The sequence below is a fragment of the Pseudorasbora parva genome, chromosome 19 (assembly GCF_024679245.1).
Source record: "Pseudorasbora parva isolate DD20220531a chromosome 19, ASM2467924v1, whole genome shotgun sequence".
In the NCBI taxonomy this organism is placed as follows: domain Eukaryota; kingdom Metazoa; phylum Chordata; class Actinopteri; order Cypriniformes; family Gobionidae; genus Pseudorasbora; species Pseudorasbora parva.
Window position 1 is genome coordinate 27,173,240 of NC_090190.1, and position 25,431 is coordinate 27,198,670.

General features: G+C 38.1%; 1 protein-coding gene across 1 annotated transcript in view; it reads right to left on the bottom strand.

Annotated features, from left to right (window-relative positions):
• Window positions 1-1,885: 1,885 nt before the first annotated feature.
• Window positions 1,886-25,431, bottom strand: part of LOC137048292 (SH3 and cysteine-rich domain-containing protein 2-like) — a 146,765-nt gene continuing 123,219 nt past the window's right edge. The window contains exons 8-12 of the mRNA XM_067426401.1: window positions 12,477-12,532; window positions 12,287-12,366; window positions 12,063-12,114; window positions 7,359-7,496; window positions 1,886-4,290 (exon numbers count right to left, since the gene is read on the bottom strand). Of these exons, the coding sequence (XP_067282502.1) occupies window positions 4,192-4,290; window positions 7,359-7,496; window positions 12,063-12,114; window positions 12,287-12,366; window positions 12,477-12,532 (425 nt within the window). The 3' untranslated portion in view covers window positions 1,886-4,191. The remainder of the gene's footprint in view (window positions 4,291-7,358; window positions 7,497-12,062; window positions 12,115-12,286; window positions 12,367-12,476; window positions 12,533-25,431) is intronic.

Below are 25,431 nucleotides of genomic sequence, written 5' to 3' on the forward strand. Positions count from 1 at the left end.
CCAAATTCCTAATCTTAAAAAATTAGTATATAATGAAAATGTTCTCTAAACAAGCTATTAACCTAATCATCTGAATCAACTAATTAACTCTAAACACCTGCAAAAAGATTCCTGAGGCTTTTAAAAACTCCCAGCCTGGTTCATTACTCAAAACCACAATCATCTGTAAGACTGCCGAACCGACCCTGTCCAGAAGGCCATCATTGACACCCTCAAGTGAGAGGGTAACACAGAAAGAAATTTCTGAACGAATAGGCTGTTCCCAGAGTGCTATATCAAGGCAACTTAGTGGGAAGTCTCTGAGAAGGAAAAAGTGTGGCAAAAAACGCTGCACAACAAGAAGAGGTGACCGGACCCTCAGGAAGATTGTGGAGAAGGGCCGATTCTAGACCTTGGAGGACCTGCGGAAGCAGTGGACTGAGTCTGGAGTAGAAACATCCAGAGCCATCGTGCACAGGCGTGTGCAGGAAATGGGCTACATGTGCCTCATTCCCCAGGTCAAGCCACTTTTGGGCTACAGAGAAGCAGCACTGGACTGTTGCTCAGTGGTCCAAAGTACTTTTTTTTCAGATGAAAGCAAATTTTGCATGTCATTCGGAAATCAAGGTGCCAGTGTCTGGAGGAAGACTGGGAAGAAGGAAATGCCAAAATGCCTGAAGTCCAGTGTCAAGTACCCACAGTCAGTGATGGTCTGGGGTGCCATGTCAGCTGCTGGTGTTGGTCCACTGTGTTTTATCAAGGGCAGGGTCAATGAAGCTAGCTATCAGGAGATTTTGGAGCACTTCATGCTTCCATCTGCTGGAAAGCTTTATGGAGATTGAAGATTTCGTTTTTCAGCACGACCTGGCACCTGCTCACAGTGCCCAAACCACTGGTTTACTGACCATGGTATTACTGTGCTCAATTGGCCTGCCAACTCTCCTAACCTGAACCTCATAGAGAATCTGTGGGATATTGTGAAGAGAAAGTTAAGATGCAAGACTCAACACTCTGGATGATCTTAAGGCCGCTATCGAAGCATCCTGGTCCTCCATAACACCTCAGCAGTGCCACAGGCTGATTGCCTCCATGCCGCGCCGCATTGAAGCAGTCATTTCTGCAAAAGGATTCCCGACCAAGTATTGAGTGCATAACTGAACATAATTATTTGAAGGTTGACTTTTTTGTATTAAAAACACTTTTATTTTATTGGTCTGATGAAATATGCAAATTTTTAGAGAAATTTGGCTTTTCATGAGCTGTATGCCAAAATCATCAGTACAAAAACAAAAGACCTGAAATATTTCAGTTGGTGTGCAATGAATCTAAAATATATATGAAAGTTAAATTTTCATCATTGCATTATGGAAAATAATGAACTTTTATCACATATGCAAATTTTTTGAGAAGGACCTGTATATTAACTGGGAAAACTACGTTGCTACTGGAAGATATGTGTTAGTGAGGCCAGCAGGGGGTGCTCACCCTAGTGGTCTGTGTGGGTCCAACACCCCAGTATAGTGATGGGTCTGTAACAAGCACAGGTGGATGCTGCACATTGATGGTGTTCTATATGTAATCTTTGAGTGCCTAGAAAAAGCGCTATATAAATGTGACAATTTTTTTTATTTTATTTTTTATTTTTTTAAAGACTTGACAAAAAGATAAGAACATTCAGCAGTGTAGGCCTAGTTTTTATTTGCAGACAGGTTAAAATGTGTCCTCCATAAGGCAACTGCTACAAATGTCTGGTGGTGATGTGCATTAATACTTTTTTCAGGATTATTTGAGTACAAGTTAAAAAAGTTAAATACTACTACTACTAATAATAATATAATAAAGTTATAATACTAATTAGTTAATATAGTTTAATAATAGTTAAGTAAATAAGTAAAAAAAACAAACAAACATTTGTTGTCTTTATTGTCAATGTTGATCAATTTAATGCATCCTTGCTATTAATGTCTTCCAAAAAAATAATAAATAAAAAAACCTTACTGACCCCACACATTTGAGCTATAGTATACATCAGAAATGTTTCTTGAACAGCAAAACAGCATGTTATAATTATTTTTGAAGGTTAATGTGACAGTGAAGACAGTGGAGTAATGATAATGAAAATTCAGCATCAGATAGACAAATTGCATTTTACAGTAACTTCCAAACAACTGACCGGCAGTGTACATTATTACATTTAAATGAAAATACACATTGTAATTAGTAGTATCTATATTCTCAACAAAAAAAAACCCCAAACAAACAAAAAAAACTTTGATTTTGATGATTAATTCCCCCACTGCTGCCCCCTTCAGTCATTCTTAAACTTCGTATTTTTCATGTTACTGCATCATTTTTAAAATTTTGTAAAACATTTTTATTTAAACAAAACAGACAGAAAACCATGACTAGAACTTAAACAATAGCTGTGTTTACATGGACAATACAAATCCGATTGTAATCAGACGTAGCCGGAATAAAAAATGTCAAATGTAACCTTGTAGATCTATATGAATTGGCCAACTCTGGTTCAAATTTACTCTGCGTGTAATGGGTGCTGTAAACTGTTTGTAATCTGAATAGTTTAATAAAGTCATGTCTGTATTAAAAAAAAGAAAATAGTCGTGTGCAAGAGCTGCTGTTCTTGTTACAATGCTAAGAAATAGCCTTTTCACCATTGTTCTGGAATATTATAATCCTGCAATGAAAATCATATCCCTTCGAAGTTGATAGTTACAGCCATTTCGACACTATGAAAAAATGTGGCTATATTCATGTCTTTAGAGTGAGAAGATTATCTAGTGTAAATACAAAAAAACACTAGGATGGCAGAAATAACTGTCTCATGAACCCATATTTCACTGCACTATAGCGTCAAGCACATTTAATCATCTCTGAAATCTGCCCTACTTTAGTGTCCTAATTACTAAATACAGACATAAGATCTATCAGAATGAGGGCAGGAAAAAATATAGATGTACAGCTGTTATAGTGTAAAATAGGTTGTAGTCTATATAAATCTTTTTTTTTATCATGGGTTTAGAAGAAATGAAAGCCACCTTTAAAATGAAGATAACCTTGCATGCATGACAAAATGTTGGCATTTTAGTCAGTGTATAGAGTTCCATTGATATTTATTTGTTTTACTAAGAAAATCATGTTTTTATAACCACACCTTGTAAAACAGCAAACAACTATTTCAGTCCTTGCAATAAATTACTGAAAATTTTAATGTTCTAATAGGTATACAGTGTTAAAAGGAACAGATGATTGTTCTAGTTTTTTTTTTTTCATTTGTAAATGCTTGAACACACAAACCTTTTAAATCCTTCAAAATCCAACATCTCACCTCATGCAAGTATATTACTTCAAAAAGACAAAGGAACTATAAATGACATATCTTTATTTATCCAGATTGTTTGATACAGTAAATGTGATGTAGTTTCCTTGCTTCCTTATTGGCAATTAATTGTTTTAAAGCTGGTGCTTACAGGTCTTCTGTGTGAAGGCACTTGTCTTATACCTCCCTATGAAAGACCATATGTAAAGCTCAGCATCAGTCTGCCACACACATTAGCATGAGTGTGTGTATGAGAAGTGGTCACATCGGACATATTCAGACTATATTATTTATTTTACAAATGGAAATACAAACTTTTTGACTTTCTTTGAAAGGTGTTCAATACAAATGTTAACACATTATCGGTAGGTCTCTTCTAGTATTGCTACATAAGGTAAAGGTCCAGGTTCTCATGACTTTCAAAAATATTGTGTTTAAATGAGAACAAACTCCAAACTGGGGCTTGCCCAGTTAATTGATTTCTTATAAATTTTCTTATAAATATTTATTAAAATAGTTATTAATGTACTTATAATCATTCTAATGGAAGTTGTCACATTATTTCTTTTTGCTTAGAAAGTTACGTTTTTATGATAAAATATGATCAAACCTTCTCCTTTACCTTTCTATGCCTTTATGCACTAGGAATTAAATATGGCAATAGGGGGGAAAAGCACAAAAACATCACAATGAAGGTCTGAGACATTCAGTATGCTACAGAAACATAAATTGTATATCCAATCAGATCAAACTAATCAAGACACTTTAATGCAGCTTATATTAATATCTGACACAATATAAAAGGTGTATGTTAAATTATATTACTCATGGTCAATGTCACGATGTTAAAAGCAACAGCTGTTACTAATGAGCTGTCATATCTCCTCCAGTGAATCAGTTGGCACCAGACCTCTCTTCTTACCACTGCTAAGCTTCAGAAAGCCATCTGTGTCTTCCTTCTTACCAACACATATCTATGAATTGTGACAGGAAAAAAAATAAGTGGTTTAAAAAGGAAAAGGACAAACAGTAAAATTAATTGATGCTGTCAGGTTTATGTTTTAGTTTATGTTCTGTCTTAGTTCTATGCACTGCAAAAATGCTTTTCTTAGTTAGTATTTTTGTCTCTTTTGTAGTCCAAACATCTAAAAATTCTTAAGAGTTTTTGCTTAAAATAAGCTAAATAATCTGCCAATGGGGTAAGTAAAATAATCTTAATTCAAACGGAAAACAACATTATTTTGCTTATTTTAAAGGGATAGTTCACTTTAAAATGAAAATTCTGTCATCCTTTACTCACCCTCAACTTGTTTCAAACCTGTATGAATTACTTTCTTCAGCTGAACACAAGGGAAGATTTTTTTGAAGAATGTCAGTAGCAGTTAACGGGAACCATTGACTTCCATAGTATTTTTTCCTACTATGGAAGTCAATGGCTTCAGTTAACTGTTTGGTTACTGACATTCTTCAAAATATCTTTCCTTGTGTTCAGCTGAAGAAAGAAATTCATACGGGTTAGAAACAACTTGAGGGTGAATAAAGGATGACAGAATTTTTATTTTAAAGTGAACTATCTCTTAAAAAACTTTTAGGGTTACACTTTTTTTTGATAGTCCACTTTAGACATTCTACTAACTATAGGTAACTTTGCAACTACATGTCAACTAACTGTCATTAGAGTGTTAGTTGACGGTCAGTAGACTGGTAGGTTACGGTTAGGTGTTAGGGTTGGGGTTAGTAGAGTAAGTTGAATTGTAGTTGCCAATTTACTTATAGTCAGTAGAATGTCTGTTGGGGGACCGACAAAATAAAGTTTTAGTAAATATTAATCAGAGAGTCTACAAATACTCTAATGACAGTTAGTTGACATGTAGTTGCAAACTTACTTATAGTTAGTAGAATGTCTAAAGTGGACTATCAAAATAAAGTGTTAGCCTTTTTGGTTATTCTTTTCCCAAAACAAGACAATAATTTTTACTTGTCTAGTATTTTTTTTCTTAATGTAAGAATTTTAAGATGGTTTAACTAGAAACCAGACAAAAATAATAAGTAAGAAAAACCTTTTTTGCAGTGTGTTCCTGGTTCCTATCTTTATTTCATGTACATTTTATATTCTCTGTATATTTTCCCAGTGTGTGCCTGTTTGATAACATTGTTCAAAAGTTCCTCTTGTTAATAAACTCATTTAAGCCCCGTTTCCACCAAAATGAACCGGAACAATTTGTACCAGGAACTTTTTTTACAGGAACTTTTCTCCTCCCAGACCTGCAACTGTCTGCGTTTCCACCGCAATCTAAAGTTCCGTGAAGATTAGGCAAATTAGTCCGGTGATGTAGGACTGCGCACGACTGCTCCTCCAAGTCAGTGACGGACAGTAATCATTTTTGCGAGACACGCCACGTTTACAAGCACACTTTTTTTGTCATTCCGATTGAAAGATTTAGTGGACTGTTTACATGAGACGTTATCTTAACCGATCTGGTGTTTACATGTGATGACTTTCAATCGCAACCATTTTGTCACATGCAGTTTGTCTGCCGCATCAAAAATGTTAACGCTGTTTTCTCCAGCAGCTGGAATGTGTTAACTGTAGCCATAGCAACTCTTAACGGCCACGAGGACTAATACAGCATTATATAAGCTATTTATTTGTTGTAAAGTGTAATAATCATCTTAGAATTTTTTTTATTCTTCTGTCAGGCGCAGTTAAAGTAAAAACTGCCTGGGGCAATACACGCCGAGTCATTATTCCAACATTATCTTCATAACTTACGAAATAAAAAGTTTACCCCTCAGAAAAATGAATTTTCCTCTCTTGTCAACTTGAGCGCGGGGCGCGCTGTCACATCATGTAAGGACGCACACTTAAAAGTAATCAGTCAGGTTGTTTACATGGTGAAAAATAGACTGTAAAAAAATTTATAACGAGTATGGAAGAGATTCAAGCTGTGCTGCTTTTGCTGGTTATGTATAGGTTTACTAAAGAGGTAAATAAAAACGACAGAAAAGAGCACTAGCATATTCAGAAAGCTTGTAAAGCTAGATTTAAATGACAATGTATATTATTATCAGCTATTACGGACACTGAACGTGAGATGGCTGAGACGAACGCGCGCCATCAGACAGAGAGCAAGACTGATATTTACTGAACGCAGAACGAACCTCACAAAAGACTTTAAAAATGCCGGTTGAAATAAAATGCTGTGTGAGCTCAACCAATCAGCGTGTTCAGCGCCCAAGTCCCACCCTCGAAAGTTCCTGAACTTTCTGAAAAAGTACTACCTCGCGAGCAGGGCCATTTGGAGGGGGAAATATTTACCCGGAACTTCATTTAGACCCTGGTTCCTAAGGTCAAAACACACTGAGTACCACCCCAAAGTTCCTGGTTCCTGGGTAAAGTTCCTGCGGTGGAAACGCAGCTTTAGTCAGGCATAATTTTAGAATTATATTATTTGGCATGTTTCACTGCGTCATCAGAAATGACGCACAATTACCCAATTTGCTTACAAAATCTTTTAATAATATTTTAATAAAGGTTGTCGAATCTCAACAAATGTTCATTGTATTAACTCAAAATTTTAATTTCAATGAACTCAAAATTTTAACTTTTTTTCTAAATAACTTTTTACAGTGTGGACACTTTCCCACAACTCCAACACAGACTCTTAGCTCTCTTTTTTTGAAGGTCAAAGTGAGACTCTTGGGTTAAATTACACCCTTAGAAATTGGAAGCAGAAATGAATGGGCCCCAGAAACCCTAGTGGGATAAGATGTCCACATCTAATGGTTTTTAAAAATAGCCAAATCAAATTTTGTTGTAATATTGTCTTGTTTAACACTGTGAAGCTGCATTGAAACAATCGTCATTGTAAAAGCGCTATATAAATAAAGTTGATAATGTGTTAAATCAAGTAACTAAGCAAATGTTCATGTCCCCTAAAATATATTGGATAATGCATCATCCTGAATGAGCTAAACTCAAGTTTGACAAGTACATAAAATGTATAAAACTATATATTATGTTTTATACTTGTATATATACCTGAGCCTCATTAACAGTCAAGTGACCCAGATCTTTGTTGCCAAGGACACTTTGCGTCACCTTCCAGACACGCTCACCTGGACGCACTCGCTGCACAAAATTAGCAGGAAATAATCCAATTCTATCACCGCATTTTCCCTGCACACACAATACAAAACAGCACAAGGCATTATCAATCAAGGCATTAATGGTCCTTTATACAGTGTCCCTGCAAGGCATGTACATTTGTTATTTAAAAGTAATTTTATTTAGTTAGAACAGTGTACATTGATTGTAATTGGTTGTAAAATGTATTTTTGCATTAAACTCGTCAGTCCTTTTTTTGTCTGAATGACTACCAGATGATTAATGTCATGAAGTAAGTCTCAGAAAGTGACAGATCAAGATCCAGGAAATGGATGAATGGTGGATGTTTAACAGAGGGTGCTTTTCACTCTATGCAAGTCTCATTTTAAAGGGGTCATGAACTGAGAAATCAACTTTCCCTTGAGCTTTTGATATATAAAATGTCATGGTAATATAAGAATATCCTGTAAGTTTCAGAGCTGAAAACTTCCTTGTTAGTCAAAGAGAAGCTTTTATTGATACCAGGCCAAGCTAATTATCAATCTCAGAATGTGCCAGGCTGTGCCATCAGAGTATGGCGAAACACTGCCTCAACCGACTAAGAAGAACGCCTGATTCTGAGCCCCATCTATAGCCCCGCCTGATTCTGTAGCCCTGATTCTGTAGCCCAGCGTTCGTGGCTTGACTCGTCAAGACTGTTTTCCAAGATGGCTCCTGTCTGTATACGCATAATGGACTGTCTTTAAAAAGTGTCTTCGTATAAAACTGTTTGTACACTTACAAAGTTCTTAAAAAACTGTAAAATAATATTTTGCAAAATGATTTCTGTTCGAATTTCTCAGTATTAATCTTACTTCAGATCTGATTTAAGCTTCCTTGCTTTCAGAGAAACTTGACAGAATTTGAGCAGTAATTAAAGAATTTGCAGGATGCATTTACATTTCAAAACGGGACTTGCTTTCTCTTTTAAGCCATCTCAATTTCTCCATGTGAATCATTCCACAAGGTCGCTCTTTTATATGAAGGCTTCTCAATCTCACAAAAAAAAAACATACAAACTACATCATCTGATACATGATCAATTAGATGCTGGATGCCACTCCAAACTACACTTCTGGTCCATTTTCTGTGATAAGTGGAATGGCATTTCTATAATGATTACATCGAAACTTCTGTTGATCTTAAATTCAATACGGACGCTGAAACCTTCTGTTGGATATAGCGTTTTTGTCAATAACAAATGAGTCACAAATATTTGGCCCTCTGAATCGCTAAATTTACCTCCTTGTAGTTTCATCAACAGCTTTGATAGAATTATATTTAGTAATCGTAGCCTGCTTGCTCTGGGGAATGAAAAATATAGAAAAATATTTTAACCATCTGAATTCAGCCTCCAGATTAGGGTGGCCATACATCTGGATTTTATGCCCCCTGTCTAGTGCAACCTCAACCTGGACACTAATTTGTCCTCCTTTTTGGAGTTGTGCTAAATCTGCGATAAAAAAATCCCACTCTAGAATCTTAAGTGGGACGCAGCAGCATAGCGTCTCTCGTCAAATGATTAGCTTAATGTGGTGTCAAATAAATATCTGATATATCATTGCTTAAAAAACATACACAAGCCTCCACGACATGCTGCCTGGATTTGTCATATCATAACGTTAACATGCTAAAACGTCAGACCTTATGGACAAAAGAGCACAAATTGATATAAAAAGCATACTGTATCGTTAGGGAAAGCTGCCATTGACCAACATGCCAGCATGGAAAAACAACCGTAACCGATGAGCCCCAGGTACTTAAGTCTTGCCTTAGGTCATTGGAAAAAGGTTTGTAGAATAAGGAGGATGAAGACAGGGTCGGCGTGACTGTGACTTGTGTTTATTCAGAACTCTCGTGGTAGGCTACAAACAAAATAAAGTCATGCTCTCACTCAGTTTAATATAATTTGTTTACAGCAATCTTTCTCCAAATCTCTGTCTTCATGCAGAACTTGCTAAACCACGCCCCCTCCACCACAGTCATTTTTTCAAGAAGCAACATCACCTCAGGATGACACAATATCCCCTGCAGAGCTTTGTAAAGTCTATCATGCAGTCAAGCATCACCAGTTATACTGTATAACAGAAATACATAAACAAATAATGAATGCAAATACTGTGAACAAACATTTGTTTGCCTTTTCTTTTACACATAGGACTACATCAAGATGTATTGTAGATCAAATTGTCTGGCAATGAATAGAGTAAGCTATTTCAGAATCACTGTATCATGTTAGCATCGATATGATGGACAAAAAATGTATTGTATACTATGCAATCTATGCAATTATTCAGGTGATGATCTGATAGCATTTAGCTTAGCCCACTAAGCCCAGTTCATTCACTATGGTACCAAACAGAGATCAATTTAGAAGCGACCAAACGCCTCCACGTTTGCCTATTTAAATACAGTTACACGAATAGTTGAACGATCAAGTATGGTGACACTAAATAAAACGTGCCGCTTTTCTAAGTGGATAAAAAAGGAGAACTATAATGTATGGCAGAATAGCACTTCTGAGAGTACTTCGACTCGGTGCAGTAAAAAGTCACGGCTGAAAAATCCTCCCTCTCTCATTTCTGTCAATAGCAGGGGGAGATGTGAGGGAGGATGTTTCAGCCGGGACCTTTTACTGCGCCGAGTCGAGTTGTTTTCTTTAATGTTTTTCTCTTTTTTTCCAGGGTCTGTGAGTTCGTGTGTGGAACTGGGGAGGCTAGCTGCTTCATTCTGCAGTGTTTCACAGTGTGCTGTGTGCTCATACAACTTCCCTTTTGTGGGTGTGTGGTGTTTTTTTTGTTTTTTTTTGTGTGACTTGAGGTGGGTTTTTGATGACCTCCGAGTTGCAGCTGGCCTGCCTTGTTCCCACTAGGGGTGTGCACGAATATTCAAATATCCGATCTGTAATTAATATTCGAAAACTAAAAATACTATTCAAATTTTAATGTGTTGATTTGCTGGCTGTAAATGCAGTGAATCCATTATAACTCTCTCTAAATCTCCCAGTTATAACTAACTCCACTGGGTGGCACTGTGGACCGTGTTAATAAGTTTAGTGTATTTCATCACACAATGTCGTCTGCCTCGCAATGTTTGGAACTACTTATATGAAAATTGAAAATTATCATACAAAATGGAGTTGCTTTTGATGAAATTTATTAATGAAACTGAGTTATCATAATATCACCACCACAATGAGAATCACATGAGATCCAAACACCAGTCGAATGAGGAAAGAGTCCATAACTGCGTTCACGAGTGCAGGTAAGCTCATCTGTACTCCGAGTGAGAGCGAGATTACTTATGATAGCAAAATAATCTCGAGTCAAATGCTTGCTTTCAGTTTCGTCGAGGGTTTAAGAACAGAAAACACAAAGTGCTTTATCTTTGTGTCTCCACAAATTCTGGCAGTGTGGCGCGTTCTCACCCGAGAATAATATCATCATCTAATAATATTATCGTTTCTCTCAACATGAAAATGTGAAAAAATATAAACAGGCTGGGAGTTTTTAAAAGCCTCAGGAATCTTTTGCAGGTGTTTAGAGTTCATTAGTTGATTCAGATGTTTAGGTTAATAGCTCGTTTAGAGAACCTTTTCATGATATGCTAATTTTTTGAGATAGGAATTCTGGGTTTTCATGAGCTGTATGCCAAAATCATCAGTATTAAAACACTAAAAGACCTAAAATATTTCAGTTGGTGTGCAATGAATAAAATATATGAAAGTTTAATTTTTATCATTACATTATGGAAAATAATACACTTTTATCACATATGCTACTTTTTTGAGAAGGACCTTTACTTGTAGCTGATAGAGCTGTGCTGATGGCTGGGCTCTTCCCCTGTGCTACATCAGTGCTTTGTCCGGAATCTTCTGCATTAGCTAAGGGATGCTTTGCGTTTAGGTGGTACTTGAGACTTGAAGAACTTCTACAGTAAACTAGTCCCGCATTGCACAAGGTGCAAATAACCTTAGTCTTTTCATAGCTTGCATAGTAGTATAGACCCAGCTCCCAACCCAACTTTGAGAAGAGATTAACAGTGATATTTGTTTTTTTAATCGCCCGATAAGAATCTCACGTTAATGCAGCACGTTATTTGGCATCTGGGTTGCCAGCTCTGCTCTAGTTACCACAGCTGCAGCTACAAACGTAGCTGTAGCTGTGGGATCTTGCAGCATATCTGGCAATCTCGATTCAAGGGGGAGAGGGAGAGGGGATACACCCTTCTATAGTAATTGGAAAGTGATTGCAGTACCAGTTTTGGCCACAATCTTACATACACTTCCTTTAAACTTTAATTGATAAACCATCTCTTCTATCTAACTGTCATACTCATGCGTTCATTAGTCCAGCGTTAAAGCTCTAAATCAGCGCAGAAGCACAGATGACCATCACTTCTCATGCGTACATCATGAGAACTTATGAATGGGTGTATAAAAGCTGTCCGAAAGCAATATTTTAAGCTGACATTGTCAGACCCCTTCACATAGATATAATTGCAGATATGATTCATTAAAGCAAATTCTGGTATAGAATTTCTCAAAAAGAAACACTATGATGCTTCTGAGAATGTTGCTCTTAAGACATGAATACCCACCTTCCACCATTCTTCATTAGAGTCATCGATCAACGTAACTCTGTCACCAGGACTAAAATAAAAACAGAGAGAAGCCCAAATGTGATGTGTATTAAACCATCTTTGTGAAAGTTTATATCCTTATAGACACAGACATACATTTTGCACAGACATGTTTTTTCCTGTTGCCTTGTCATAAGCAAAAATGTTGGTACTTTCTGTCATGCACATACACATGCACTTACTGTAATTCTAAATCATTTTGCTCTTGTGGGAGGAACTTGTAAAGTGCCACATAAGTGTGAATGGAGTGAACTTTAGGAACCTGAAGTGAAAACAAGTAGGGAAATAAGAAGTTTATAATTTAAATATAAAAAGAGAGTAGATTAAATCTCTGGAAAATATGACACAGATGATACAGAAATGTCACTTTACCTTAGATATCTCATCCAGGTCAGGGTTAACATTCTCAGGAAGAGAGACATCTGTAACTGAAAGAGTGTACTGATGTTTAGCCATATGTTGGAGAGCAGCTCTGGACACTGGTGTGTCAGTTCAGTAATGTCTAGTCTGTTTGTCCAGATCATTAAACTGAACATATTTGAAAACATTTAAAATTTGTTTCTTTCTTTAACAGCTCACAGATCAAAGATTTAAAAGTGCTCATTCACACCAAAATCTCCATCTTTAAATCATTTTGTAAAGTGTTCAAATAAGTGGGTGCTGCAATAAAACGCTTGTTTTCCTAATTTAGTTTGTACATGTAAAACAAGAAGGCTATAAGTTCTGTGAATGCAAAGAATATACCCAAGCAATTTTCTTTTAAGTACAGGATCAAAGATATGAATGCAACAGACCCAAAATAGATTTATAAATAAACAGGTACCAAGATTTGTGTTCAGGGAAGGAGGAGGCAGGAACAGGTGAACGTTCAAACACACTTTAGTTATCAAAAAACAAAAAACAAAAAAAAAAACCTGCCATATATGGCATAGATAACTGCCAGCTTCAGACCAGTCTTATGGCTTTCGGGCCCATCTTGCCTGCCACAAGGTACCAATGCCTAAGTATTGAAATTGAAAACCAACATAGGCCAACTCTATTATAAAGCTCACAATTTTGAGTTATGAAATTACAATTTGTTATAAATCTAAGAGCATAAAGATTGTCTAAGGAACATAGAAGTTTGGTAAAAGTGGCAATTCTCGATAATCAAGTAATGGCATGAAGGTGGCAGCTCTTTTTTGCCTCAAATGAAAAACTACAGAGCCCCGCACATGGCATGCAGGAAAACATTAGTAGGCTAAATTGTGCACAGGATTTAGCAAATCGAGATAATGAAATAGTAAAACATTTGAATGATTTAGCAAATCAAGGGAACGGAATAGTAAATGATCTTGCATTTCATGTGTGGGGTTCCATAAAAAAAATTAAAAATAATATTAAAAAAAAACACTAAAAATAAATAAGTTTTAGCTTGAGCTTAGTTCTTAATTGATTTACATAAAATTTAAAAGATATGGATTCATCCAATATAAAACCAAGATATTTGTATTCTGTCACAACTTTAGTTTACTTTACTAAACAAAGATTAGTTCCCTGTAAAATACCAAGTGATAATAGATGTGCTGCTTGTTACTTTGATCTTAAAAATAAAGTTTATTAGTTATTATTAGTTTTATTAGAATTTAAAGTCAAATTCAAACAACCAAAAGGAGAGGCCCCAAAACAGACCCCTGAGGAACAACCCTCATAATCTGTAAAGCTGCAGATGAGTGACCTTTACCTTTGACAAAATACAAAGCGTAGAAATTGGCTCCTATATATTAACATATATAAGAGTTCTTAATGAGTGTTGACAGGTGTTGTAGGTTAGTATTCAGATGAAAGTGAACGAATGTGCAGATTTTTAGGGTCTGGTACTGATGACATTGTTGAATCAGTGACAGTACCCCCCTCTCCATGGAATGATCCTGATGACCACTTTTGCCAGCAACGGGGGTGAAATTTACCCCTGGATGTAGGTTGGTTTGGATGACTGACATCAAAGTCTGTTAACAGAGCAGGATCCAAGATGTCCTCCCGTGGTACACAAGGTCTTTTGTCTGGTCTGTAACCCTCCCAGTCAACCAGATATTAAATTCGGTTACCCTGTCACCAGGAGTCCAGGATGGTATTGGCAGTGTAGACTGAGGCCCACATCAGATTCCATCGGAGGGGGAGGCACGTCAGCTGCACCAGACCCTGTGCAAGAAGGAACAAGAGGATCATGGTGAGGTTTCAGGAGGGAAACATATAACTGGACTTTGTTGATTTGTCTCTGAATAGTTAATGGTCCAATATAGACTTTAGTTTGCGGCAGGGCAGCCGGAGTTGGATGTCCCTGGTGGAGAGCCAGACCTTTTGTCCTTCTTACCGCCCTCTGCAGGTGCACGTGTGCCGAGCCCCATACCCTCTTGCTCTACTGCATCCAGTGGTTCACAGATTAAACTTCCAAAGGCTTACCTGACTTGTAAACCATGTTGGTTGTAACAGAGTGTGCACTGTAAGGGTGCGAGACTTGTTGGTGGCTTGATGGAGTGAGTTTTTTGCATACTTGACCCAGGGAAGGTATTTGTTCCAGCTGTGCTGATGGTTGTGAGAGTATGACCTCAGGTGGAATCCAATCTCTTGAATCTTGTGCTAAGTTTGCCCATTTGATTGTGGATGGTACCCAGAAAAAAGTCACTGAGTCACTTAAGGCCGAAGTATACTTCACGTTTTACATGTACGCAAGGGTCAGAGTACAGTGCGCGTTATGCGAATTTCATCAATAGAAGATTACTTTGTTTGTACGCTCATACGTTGGACATGTGCACATTTAATTTTTTAATAGTAAATTGTGGCGAGAGTTTGCTCAAAACTGTGCATGCAACACCGTTGTATGAGAAGAGTTAAAAGAAGTATACTTTGCAAGGGTGTGCGTTCGAATATCTGCATACGCAGATGATCTTTGTAGCTCAAATTGCTCAAAAAGTTAATGCTAGTTCTGATAGAAAGGGGTCAGAATAAAACAGCACATCACCGTTTGTTGTGTATGGGGCTGCATAGCTGCAGATTAGTCAGGGTGCCCATGCTGACCTCTGTCCACCAACGAAAGTGCCAACAGTGGCTCATGATCATCAGAACTGGACCATAGAGCAATGGAAGAAGATAGCCTGGTCTGATGAATCAAGTTCTTTTACATCTCATGGATGGCCGTGTGTGTGTGTGTGTGTGTGTGTGTGTGTGTGTGTGTGTGTGTGTGTGTGTGTGTGTGTGTGTGTGTGTGTGTGTGTGTGTGTGTGTGTGTGTGTGTGTGCGCGCATATCTCTTACCCGGAAAACACATGGTACCAGTATGCACTATGGGAAGAAGGCAAGCTAGTTGAGGCAGTGTGATTCTTGGACATGTTCTGCTGGGAAAACTTGGGGGTCCTGCCATCCAGGAGGATATTACTTTGACACGTACCACCTACCAAAGCATTGTTGCAGATCATGTTCACCCTTTCATGGAAACTGAATTCCCTGGTGGCTGTGGGCCCTTAAAATGGATCAGGAATGCTTTGAGGAGCACGAGTTTAAGGTGTTGACTTGGCCTCGAAATTCCCCCCGGATCTTAATCCAATCAAGCATCTGTGGGATTTACTAAATAGTTCAATCCATGAAGGACCCACCTCGCAACCCATCTTTGTGCCAGATATCACAGCACACCTTCAGGGGTACCGTAGAGTCATATGCATCGACGGGTCAAGGCTGTTTTGTTAGCAAAAAGGGGGACCAACATAATATTATCATAATGTTTATAATGGTCATAATGTTATGCATGATCATGTATTTGCTTTAAATATAAATCAAACAACAACAAAAAACAAACAGAAAAATCACTAACTGCTTTTGATTGAATAACTTTAGTAGCTTTGATAAAAATAAATTTCTTACTTGAATGCAGCTGTTAAATGCTCTGGCAAGAAGATAAACATGGCAGACTCAGGGAGGGATCTATGCTAACAGGGCAGAGTCCGTCATCAGTCACGGACGAGCCTAAAAAAGTAACGTCACATTGCACAGTAGTGGGTGGATTTGTAACATTGTACATTAGTTAATACACTCCAAATAAAATCTTAAGACCAGGGGATTCATTGCAAGTTTTACACATTTTGCACTAGTGGATCATAACCGGGTTGTAATTGCTGCTTCAAAATGCCAAAAGAAGAAACAGGAGCAAGAAACAAAAAATAGAGAGTAGGCAATTTCTTGAAAACTGCATTTAAACTGAAACAGGCCGTTCATCAGCTGATCAAAAGTTTAAGACCATAGCCCAAAAATAAATGCACAAACGGTGACTGGCTATGTGGATCTGTTGCAGCGGTCAAGAGGGATGCCCGCTGCAACAGATCCACATAGCCAGTCGCCGTTTGACGCCCCTGCACAACCTGAAGCTCCATTTTCCCATTGAAGGAAAAAGCACCCCAGATCATGATGGAACCTCCTCCATTGTGCCACGCAGAAAACATCTCAGGTGGGATCTCCTTGTCATGCCAGTAATGTTGGAAGCCATCAGGACCGTCCAGGTAAAAAAAATTCTCATTAGAGAATAAAACTTTCTTCCACTTTTCAATGTCCCATGTTTGGTGCTCCCTTGCAAATTCTAAACGGGCAAGTTCGTGTCGTGGAAGGAGACGTGGCCTTTGAAGACGTTTTTTGTTCTTGAAGCCCTTCTCTAGCAGATGACGTCTTATGGTTATTGGGCTGCAGTCAGCATCAGTAAGGGCCTTCATTTGGGTTGAGGATCGACCTATGTCTTCACGGACAACCCGTCGGATCCTGTGGCTCAGTGCAGGTGAAATCTTTTTGGGTCTACCACTTGATTTTTTTTTTGTCCCATAACTCTCAGGATTTTTTAAGAAATGTAAAATGACTGTCTTACTGCGTCCAACCTCAGCAGTGATGGCGTGTTGTGAAAGGCCTTGCTTGTGAAGCTCAACAATCCTAACACGTTCAAAGAGAGAAAGCCTTTTTGCCTTTGCCATCAGGAGATCTTGACAGTATGACTGCTTGAAGGACAATGCCATGAAATGCCATTATGGCTATGGTCTTAATCTTTTGATCATGAACTGTTTCAGTTTAAATGCAGTTTTCCGTTACGGCGGAAAAGGGCAAACTTCACCTCTGCGCAGTGGAGGAAGTCACATCAGTTGTTCGTGTGTTTTGGTCCACCTAAGAAAGGGCTGCCTGCTTTAAAACAGACAATCAGTAATTGGATTGCAGGGCTTATCAGGTGCGCAATTTGCCTTCACCAATAGCCGTGAGGGCTCATTCAACCAGGGGCATGGCCTCCTCAGCAGCCCTCCTTTCTGGAGCCTCTTTGCAGGAGATCTGCAAAGCGGCCGGGTCAACAACTCCGCACACCTCCATCAGATACTATAGTTTGCACCTCCCTGCGACGGCAGGCGCCAGAGTGCTCGCCTCCTGAGTGTGTCTGATTTCAGCTTCACACCAGGAAGCGATTGGTGTGGCATACTGCGTACTCGTTCCCCAAACTGTCATCTCGATGATGCAGTGCGAGTTCCTTCGAGAAAGGAAAGTCTCGGGTTATGACTATAACCCATGTTCCCTGAGAGCGCACACCCATCGTCAGAGCGCTCGCTTCATCACATTAAAGCTATTTGTGATATAAGCTGGCGTCCCTTTGTACCTTCCGGGTATGCCGTCACACACTACGTCAGGACGCAACACTAATCAGGATTGGACATTTTTATTTCACGCTTCAGATGTGTCACGCTGGGGGCATACCCCAAACTGTCATCTTGATGATGCAGTGTCTTGTTCCCTCTCGGGGAACATGGTTTATAGTAATAACCTGAGACGTTTATGGCAAACTCACTAAAACACCCTTTAACTAAAATACAAAAAATGGTCCTAGGTGAATATTTTGTTCTTGGTAATCACCCTTGTGACTAGTTCCTGTAACTATGTTCCTATAAGTACCCGGTGCAAAAGCCCCTATAGTCAGCCGCTGACTTGGGACTTTTCTCTGTACTTATCCTTCTTGATTTCAGCGTAGCATTTGATATATTCTCACACAGAAATCTTTTAAACAGATAAGATAAGACAGTCTATAAGAATCACTGGTACCCCTCTGACTTGGTTCCAATCTTATCTTACAGGTCATACTCAATTTGTACATCTTAGGCAGTTTCGATCAAAGCCTTCTTAAGTTACTAGTCAAGTCACCTTCATTTATATAGCATTTTTCACAACGCAGATCAAAGCAGCTTTATAATTTACAATTTAATTAATTTAGATTTAGATGAAAAGCTAAAGTAAGTTTTTGATTGATTAATTTCTCTTGTAAAAACTTTAAGTAAAAAAAAAGGTATCATTTAATTTGGCACCATGTAAGCAACACCACCGTCAGCTAAAAACAGAAAAACCCCAATGCGGTCCAGACCCAATCAGTTCAGCAGACTCTGTCCTGGGCCCTCTTTCATTTATTATGTATCTTCTACCCCATGGTAGTATTTTTTAAGAAATTTGGGATACATTTTCAATGTTATGCCAATGACACCCAACACTGCATGCAGAAGAACTGGAGATGCTGACTGTTATTTTGCTTTGCAAATGGAAGAGGATGTAGTGGATGGCGTATAGGATGGCAGCTGGAGCACTCACCTTGGCGGTGAGATTGGCGAGTATTAGGAACTGGAGCTGGAGATGCTGGAGACACAGAAGATCAGGGAGACTATGGAGACACAGAGGATCAGGAAAGATGATGGCAAACCGTAACATTCACTTGTAAGAGGTAAGTGCTAACAGGTAGGCGAGTCCTTACTCAAACAAAACCAGACAATGTGACAGAGTGATGTGTGTGCTTATATGCTGCCTGTAGTGATGAGGAGACGAGGTACAGATGCAGGCGATTAGTACTTTGGTGACAGCGATCTCTGTGAACGCCCATTTCATGAAAAGGTTCTCTAAACGAGCTATTAACCTAATCATCTGAATCAACTAATTAACTCTAAAAACCTGCAAAAGATTCCTGAGGCTTTTAAAAACTCCCAGCCTGGTTCATTACTCAAAACCGCAATCATGGGTAAGACTGCCGACCCGACCCTGTCCAGAAGGCCATCATTGACACCCTCAAGCGAGAGGGTAAGACACAGAAAGAAATTTCTGAACGAATAGGCTGTTCCCAGAGTGCTGTATCAAGGCACCTCAGTGGGAAGTCTGTGGGAAGGAAAAAGTGTGGCAAAAAATGCTGCACAACGAAAAGAGGTGACCGGACCCTGAGGAAGATTGTGGAGAAGGACCGATTCCAGACCTTGGGGGACCTGCGGAAGCAGTGGACTGAGTCTGGAGTAGAAACATCCAGAGCCATCGTGCACAGGCGTGTGCAGGAAATGGGCTACATGTGCCTCATTCCCCAGGTCAAGCCACTTTTGGGCTACAGAGAAGCAGCACTGGACTGTTGCTCAGTAGTCCAAAGCACTTTTTTTTCGGATGAAAGCAAATTTTGCATGTCATTTGGAAATCAAGGTGCCAGAGTCTGGAGGAAGAGTGGGGAGAAGGAAATGCCAAAATGCCTGAAGTCCAGTGTCAAGTACCCACAGTCAGTGATGGTCTGGGGTGCCATGTCAACTGCTGGTGTTGTTCCACTGTGTTTTATCAAGGGCAGGGTCAATGCAGTTAGCTATCAGGAGATTTTGGAGCACTTCATGCTTCACGACCTGGTACCTGCTCACAGTGCCAAAACCACTGGTAAATGGTTTACTGACCATGGTATTACTGTGCTCAATTGGCCTGCCAACTCTCCTGACCTGAACCCCATAGAAAATCTGTGGGATATTGTGAAGAGAAAGTTGAGAGACGCAAGACCCAACACTCTGGATGAGCTTATGGCCACTTTCGAAGCATCCTGGGCCTCCATAACACCTCAGCAGTTCTGAACATAATTATTTGAAGGTTGACTTAAAAACCCTTTTCTTTTATTGGTCGGATGAAATATGCTAATTTTTTTAGATTTTGTTTTTTCATGATCTGTATGCCAAAATCATCAGTATTAAAACAATAAAAGACCTGAAATATTTCAGTTGGTGTGCAATGAATCTAAAATATATGAAAGTTTAATTTTTATCATTACATTATGGAAAAAATTAACCTTATCACAATATGATAATTTTTTGAAAAGGACCTGTATATGCAGTGCTTCCCTTTGTCAACACGTTAATTGTTTTATAGTGCCATAGCAGAGAAAAGTTTTTAGAAATGCTGATGCCACAATCACCATGGACTCTGCACTGTTATTTGCACGCTTGTGCTTCCCAGAGCTTTAACAAGCATTTTTAGAATGTTTGGATCATGACTGTCCATTCAAGTTGTAATGGCTACTGACTTTGCGCTTCAAGGAGCTGACTCACCGAACTTTTCCTGTTGTGAAATTTTCTTCTCTGAGGGGAACATTTAGAATCCACTCAAATCAGAGACAAATAATAATTTATGCATGACCTGTTTTCATTTTATTCGCATCTAAATATGAGAAGGGCGTTCTCACAGAAAGTCCAAAAGTGGATTCGTAGAAGTAATATGTTACCCAGTCACGCTGCAGCTGAAGGAAAACAATCGTTATGAGTGATGACACGTGACATCGGCAATCAGACTATTGCAACAATATATGCTTTATGTGTGTTTTTCAAGCCATGTCAATGTAGCCTATTTATTGACAATGAATATATCAGATGAATAATGCAGCTTTTTTTTAATGTTTAGTATCTTCTGCTCACCAAGGCTGCATTTATTTAATCAAAAATAGTCAAAACAGTAATATTGTTATTACAAATTAAAACAGCTTTTTTTCCTATGTGATCAAAGCTGATTTTATCATTAGGCCTACTCCAGTCTTCAGTGTCACATGATCCTTCACTAATCATTCTCATATATGACCCCGTCTGTGAAACCCTGGCTAAAGTCGCAAAAATGTAATTATGAGATTTTGATCGTCAAAGTGCCATAGCCATAACAATTACAAAAATAGGTAATTTGTATTTATTGCTGTAAATGATAAATTATACCAAGGGGTTTGAGATACAATCCTCAGTTATTAGAACTTATTTTTTTACCATTAAGAAGAGAAAGACATTAATATCAATCGGCACGAGCGGCAATCAGGTCATCGTGACTTAAGCCGGGTTCAGATGTCTGGCAAGATATTTTCGTGTCATCGCCATTATTTTAATATTTTCTTCTTTGTTTTGTAGCTCAACATTGTGCCAATAATAACCATCTTAATTTAAAGTCATATTAGGCCTGCTATGTGTCTATTTACTTTTAGATTACTATACTATTAGATTTAGATTTTATTTTATTTTATTTTATTATGTTTGTGACTAGTCTAACAGTCAGAGCTACAATTGGGACTGTTGCTGATTGCTGGCAGCCACTGAGAGGACGTTGTTCGTCGCTTCACCATTTTCCACCGCTTCTCTGATGTTTATGTTTGAATTGCTGCGGTTGGTTCTGGTTTGAAGGACATTTGATGTTGCTCGCCGTGGCTGCTCACTGGTGGTCTCCCTCGGGCTTGAGCTGCATGGTGGCTGAAGTTTGCACCGGGCTAGCGTCATCCGGGCCAGCATCATCGGCATCCGGCATGATTTTGGGATGTTCCGCTTCGCGGCTGTGCCTCTGTTCCGTCTTGCATTGCGGCCGTGGAGCGGCTTGGACTTCTGCGCGGATCCCGGTGTGTCCACAGAAGTGCCCGGAAAAATGTTCTGCCTCCTGCATGGTGCTGTGGCAATCCCCATCGTCTGAATCGTCATGAAGTCCCATCATCTGGTCTTCAGCTGTCATGCCTCGAAAACGTCATCAGGACACTGCCGCTAGGAGAAATTTAAAACATGGAGTGGACCACAGTGTGCTGCGGAGCTAACAGAGACTTCCATCATCAGCTCTGTTTTCTGTTCACCATCAGCTCTGTTTCTGTTCACCATCAGCTCTGTTTTCTGTTCACCATCAGCTCTGTTTCTGTTCTGTTTTCTGTGTTGGTTGATTGTTTGTAGTATTCTATATTTTTACTTGTCATTCATTTTTTTTTTTTTTTTTTTTCCCCTTTGTTGCACTTTGAGACTCTTCGGAATGAAATCTATTAAAAATCTATTATTATTATTAAAAATCTATTATTATTAAAATCTATTATTATTATTATTATTATTATTATTATTATTATTAAAATCTATTATTATTATTATTATTATTATTATCTAAAATCTATTATTATTATTATTTAAAACATATTGTGGAAGGTGGTGCTTCAGATTAATGCAGTGTTTCCCAACCGGAGTGCGCGGGGTGCCACGTAAAAGGTTTTAGCACGCACTTTGCATCGTGGTTCATCTCACATCTGACGTCTCATCTTTAATATAGGTTGTAACTTGAAAATAATGCTTTATGTATGTTTCTGTCGATGAATACGTGTGCTGGCTCCTCGGTTATACATTACAACAACAGCGATAATAAAAGAAAAACGTGGGCAAACGGTCTCTCTTCAGGGGCATGGGACTGGGGGGATAAAGGGTACTGAGTAACCAGGGCCCGAGGCAGGGGGGGGGGGGGGGGGCCTTAGAAGTCAGTTTTCTATACATACACATACATGGTACGGGGGCCCAGCAAGATGGTTTGTACCCAGGGCCCAAAATTTGGTGCTACGCCCCTGCTCTCTTAGTCAACTTTGTTCAATGCATGTGAGTCCTGCCGTGTCTTCGAATATGAATACGGGTGTAGAGCCAGAAGACGCAATTGAGAACTCACGTGCAATCGCGATGTGAGAAAATTTGTATCCGTGCGGTCATCTGAAAGCGTGCACATGCACATCTCACAGCGCGCAACTATTGAGTTCTCTTTCAAGTCTTGCACTTGAACGGACAAACTCACACAAGAAGTAGCCTATGTCAACATGTCGAGAAAGCGATACCCCTGGGTCTTAAAGGCGCAGTAACCTTTACTGCTGTCTGTTTAATGTCAAAGAAGATAAGGAATCGCTCGCTGCTATTGATTAAATAGCTTTTGTAAGTTTAATAAGGATTAATATTTAATTTAAACAGTTAAATATGCAGTATTTTTTCATTTGATTACTTTATTCAATTTATTTACCTAAAAACTAATGTTAGACCTATTTGAAAAGAAAAGAAAAAAGTATTATTTTATTATCTTTGCTCAATAGTAATTATTTTTGTGCTGCTGCTTGTATTTAAGTTATTTGTTCTTTTCTTTATTTTTATTTGACAGTAGTCCTTTTGTCTATGAGCATAGCAAATACCGAACCATACAGAAACCATGAAACTGAAACTGTGAACCTAAAAAAAAAACGAATCGTGAGTAATCTTACACCCCTAGCGTAACCTATGCAAGGGGGTGCCACAAAATGTAGAACATTTTCAAAGGGCGCCATGACTGAAAAAAGGTTGGGAAACACTGGATTCATGAATTAAGTTATCTAGGCTATTTGACATGGCACAACTTAAACGCGAGCAGGAACAGAAAATAGCTGATTGCTTAAACAGCTTTTCTGATATTAATCTCGGTGGAATTACCCCGAATAATGATATAACCGGGTTTATTGAAGAAAGTGCAGGTTGAGGGTACATGAGGGTAAATAAATGATGACAGAATTTTCATTTTTGGGTGAACTATCCTTCTTTTTATTTTTACTCCAATACTGCACTTAATGTAGCCCAGTAAAATAATTTAATTTAGAGATTTTCTACTGAAATGTAATATATCAATTGTTTTATATATTAATGACTTTTTCCATGGATATTTAATTTTATTAATAAAGTTATACAAATAATTTCAATTAATTGACTTGGAAATTGTTGCTACAATCAAGCTCTTGTACCCCCAATTCGTTTGAATGTTTTTGTGCTTTTTGGACATACACATCATATTAAATAGGCCTGTTTTACAAAACTTTAAGAATTTTCCCATAAATGTGTCATATATCACTGAAAATGGGAGAATCTCAGCTTTAATGTGGTATTTGGCTCATATTCAGGATAATTATGCATCAAATGTGTTGCAGTTTTAAAAAATAAGCTTTTGTTTACATTGGAATTTCTCAAAAACATGATTTTCTGAGCCTGGAAAGCAGCAAATCTTTAACATTGCCATACTCAGTTAATATTAGAGATATCCAGGTTATATTTTAACAGAATGTTCTTTACATTATATAGGATGATTTTATGTAGAAAACAGTGAATCACAAAAATAATGAATTTAGGAGGGTTTTCACAGAAAGGGTCACATATGATGCTTTTATAATCAAGAAACATTTATGATTATTATCTGTGTTGAAAACAGCTGTACTGCTTTAAAATGTTGTGGAAACCATGATACATTTTATTTTTCAGGATTCTTTGATGAATAGAAAGTTCAATGGACAGCATTTATTAGCATTTATTAAATAAATTACTATCTTTTGTAATATTAACAATATCAAATGTGATCAATTAAATGCATGTCTGATCAATAAAAGTATTAATTTCTCTCTTTTTTAATTTTACCACAAATGTTTAGATGGTTTCCACAAAATGTAAGCATCACCATGAGCAGCACAACTGATAATAATTATAAATGTGTGTTGATCATCTAATCTTCATGAGAATGATTAGTGAAGGATCATGTGACATATTGGAGACTGGAGTAATGATGATGAATTCAGCTTTGATCACAGGAATAAATTGCATTTTACTATATATTCACAGAGAACAGCTGGTTTACATCAGATTTTTTATTTTTATTTTTTTACATTGCATAAAATCTATGGAGACTTAATGAACAAGTGTCTGTCTGTAGTATATAAATCAATCATGAAATTGCATAAAAAAATATGAGAATAATATTATAGATATTAGTGGTTATTGTTCAGCAGTGTATTTGATATCTTACCAAATTAAAAGCAAGAGATGCGATAAATTATATCGGTTCTAAAAAAAACGGTATTACGACATTCTGTCCCCCTCACTTCTGAAAAGATGGCTATGCCCCTGGGCATACAGATAGAACATTGTCAATTTATATTATTGAAATCAGTTAAATGATTGTTAGGCTGCCTTAACTAAGTCAGACAGAACCGGGAACACCTCTCAATACACCTGGTGTACTCGTTACATCATAAGAAGAATGCCATCTATGCTAATGTTAGTCTCTCTGTTTATCCCGAGGTTTACTGCAATCAGCCGGATCTGGGTCGTGTCCAGATCAGATGGTGGACCTGCACCTGGATATGACCAATGCATCCCTGAAATGTCTGCAGAGAGCGTGTCAATTAATTTCCCCCCTGTAAATGCTGCATCAACATGACACCCTCATTAAAACCATCT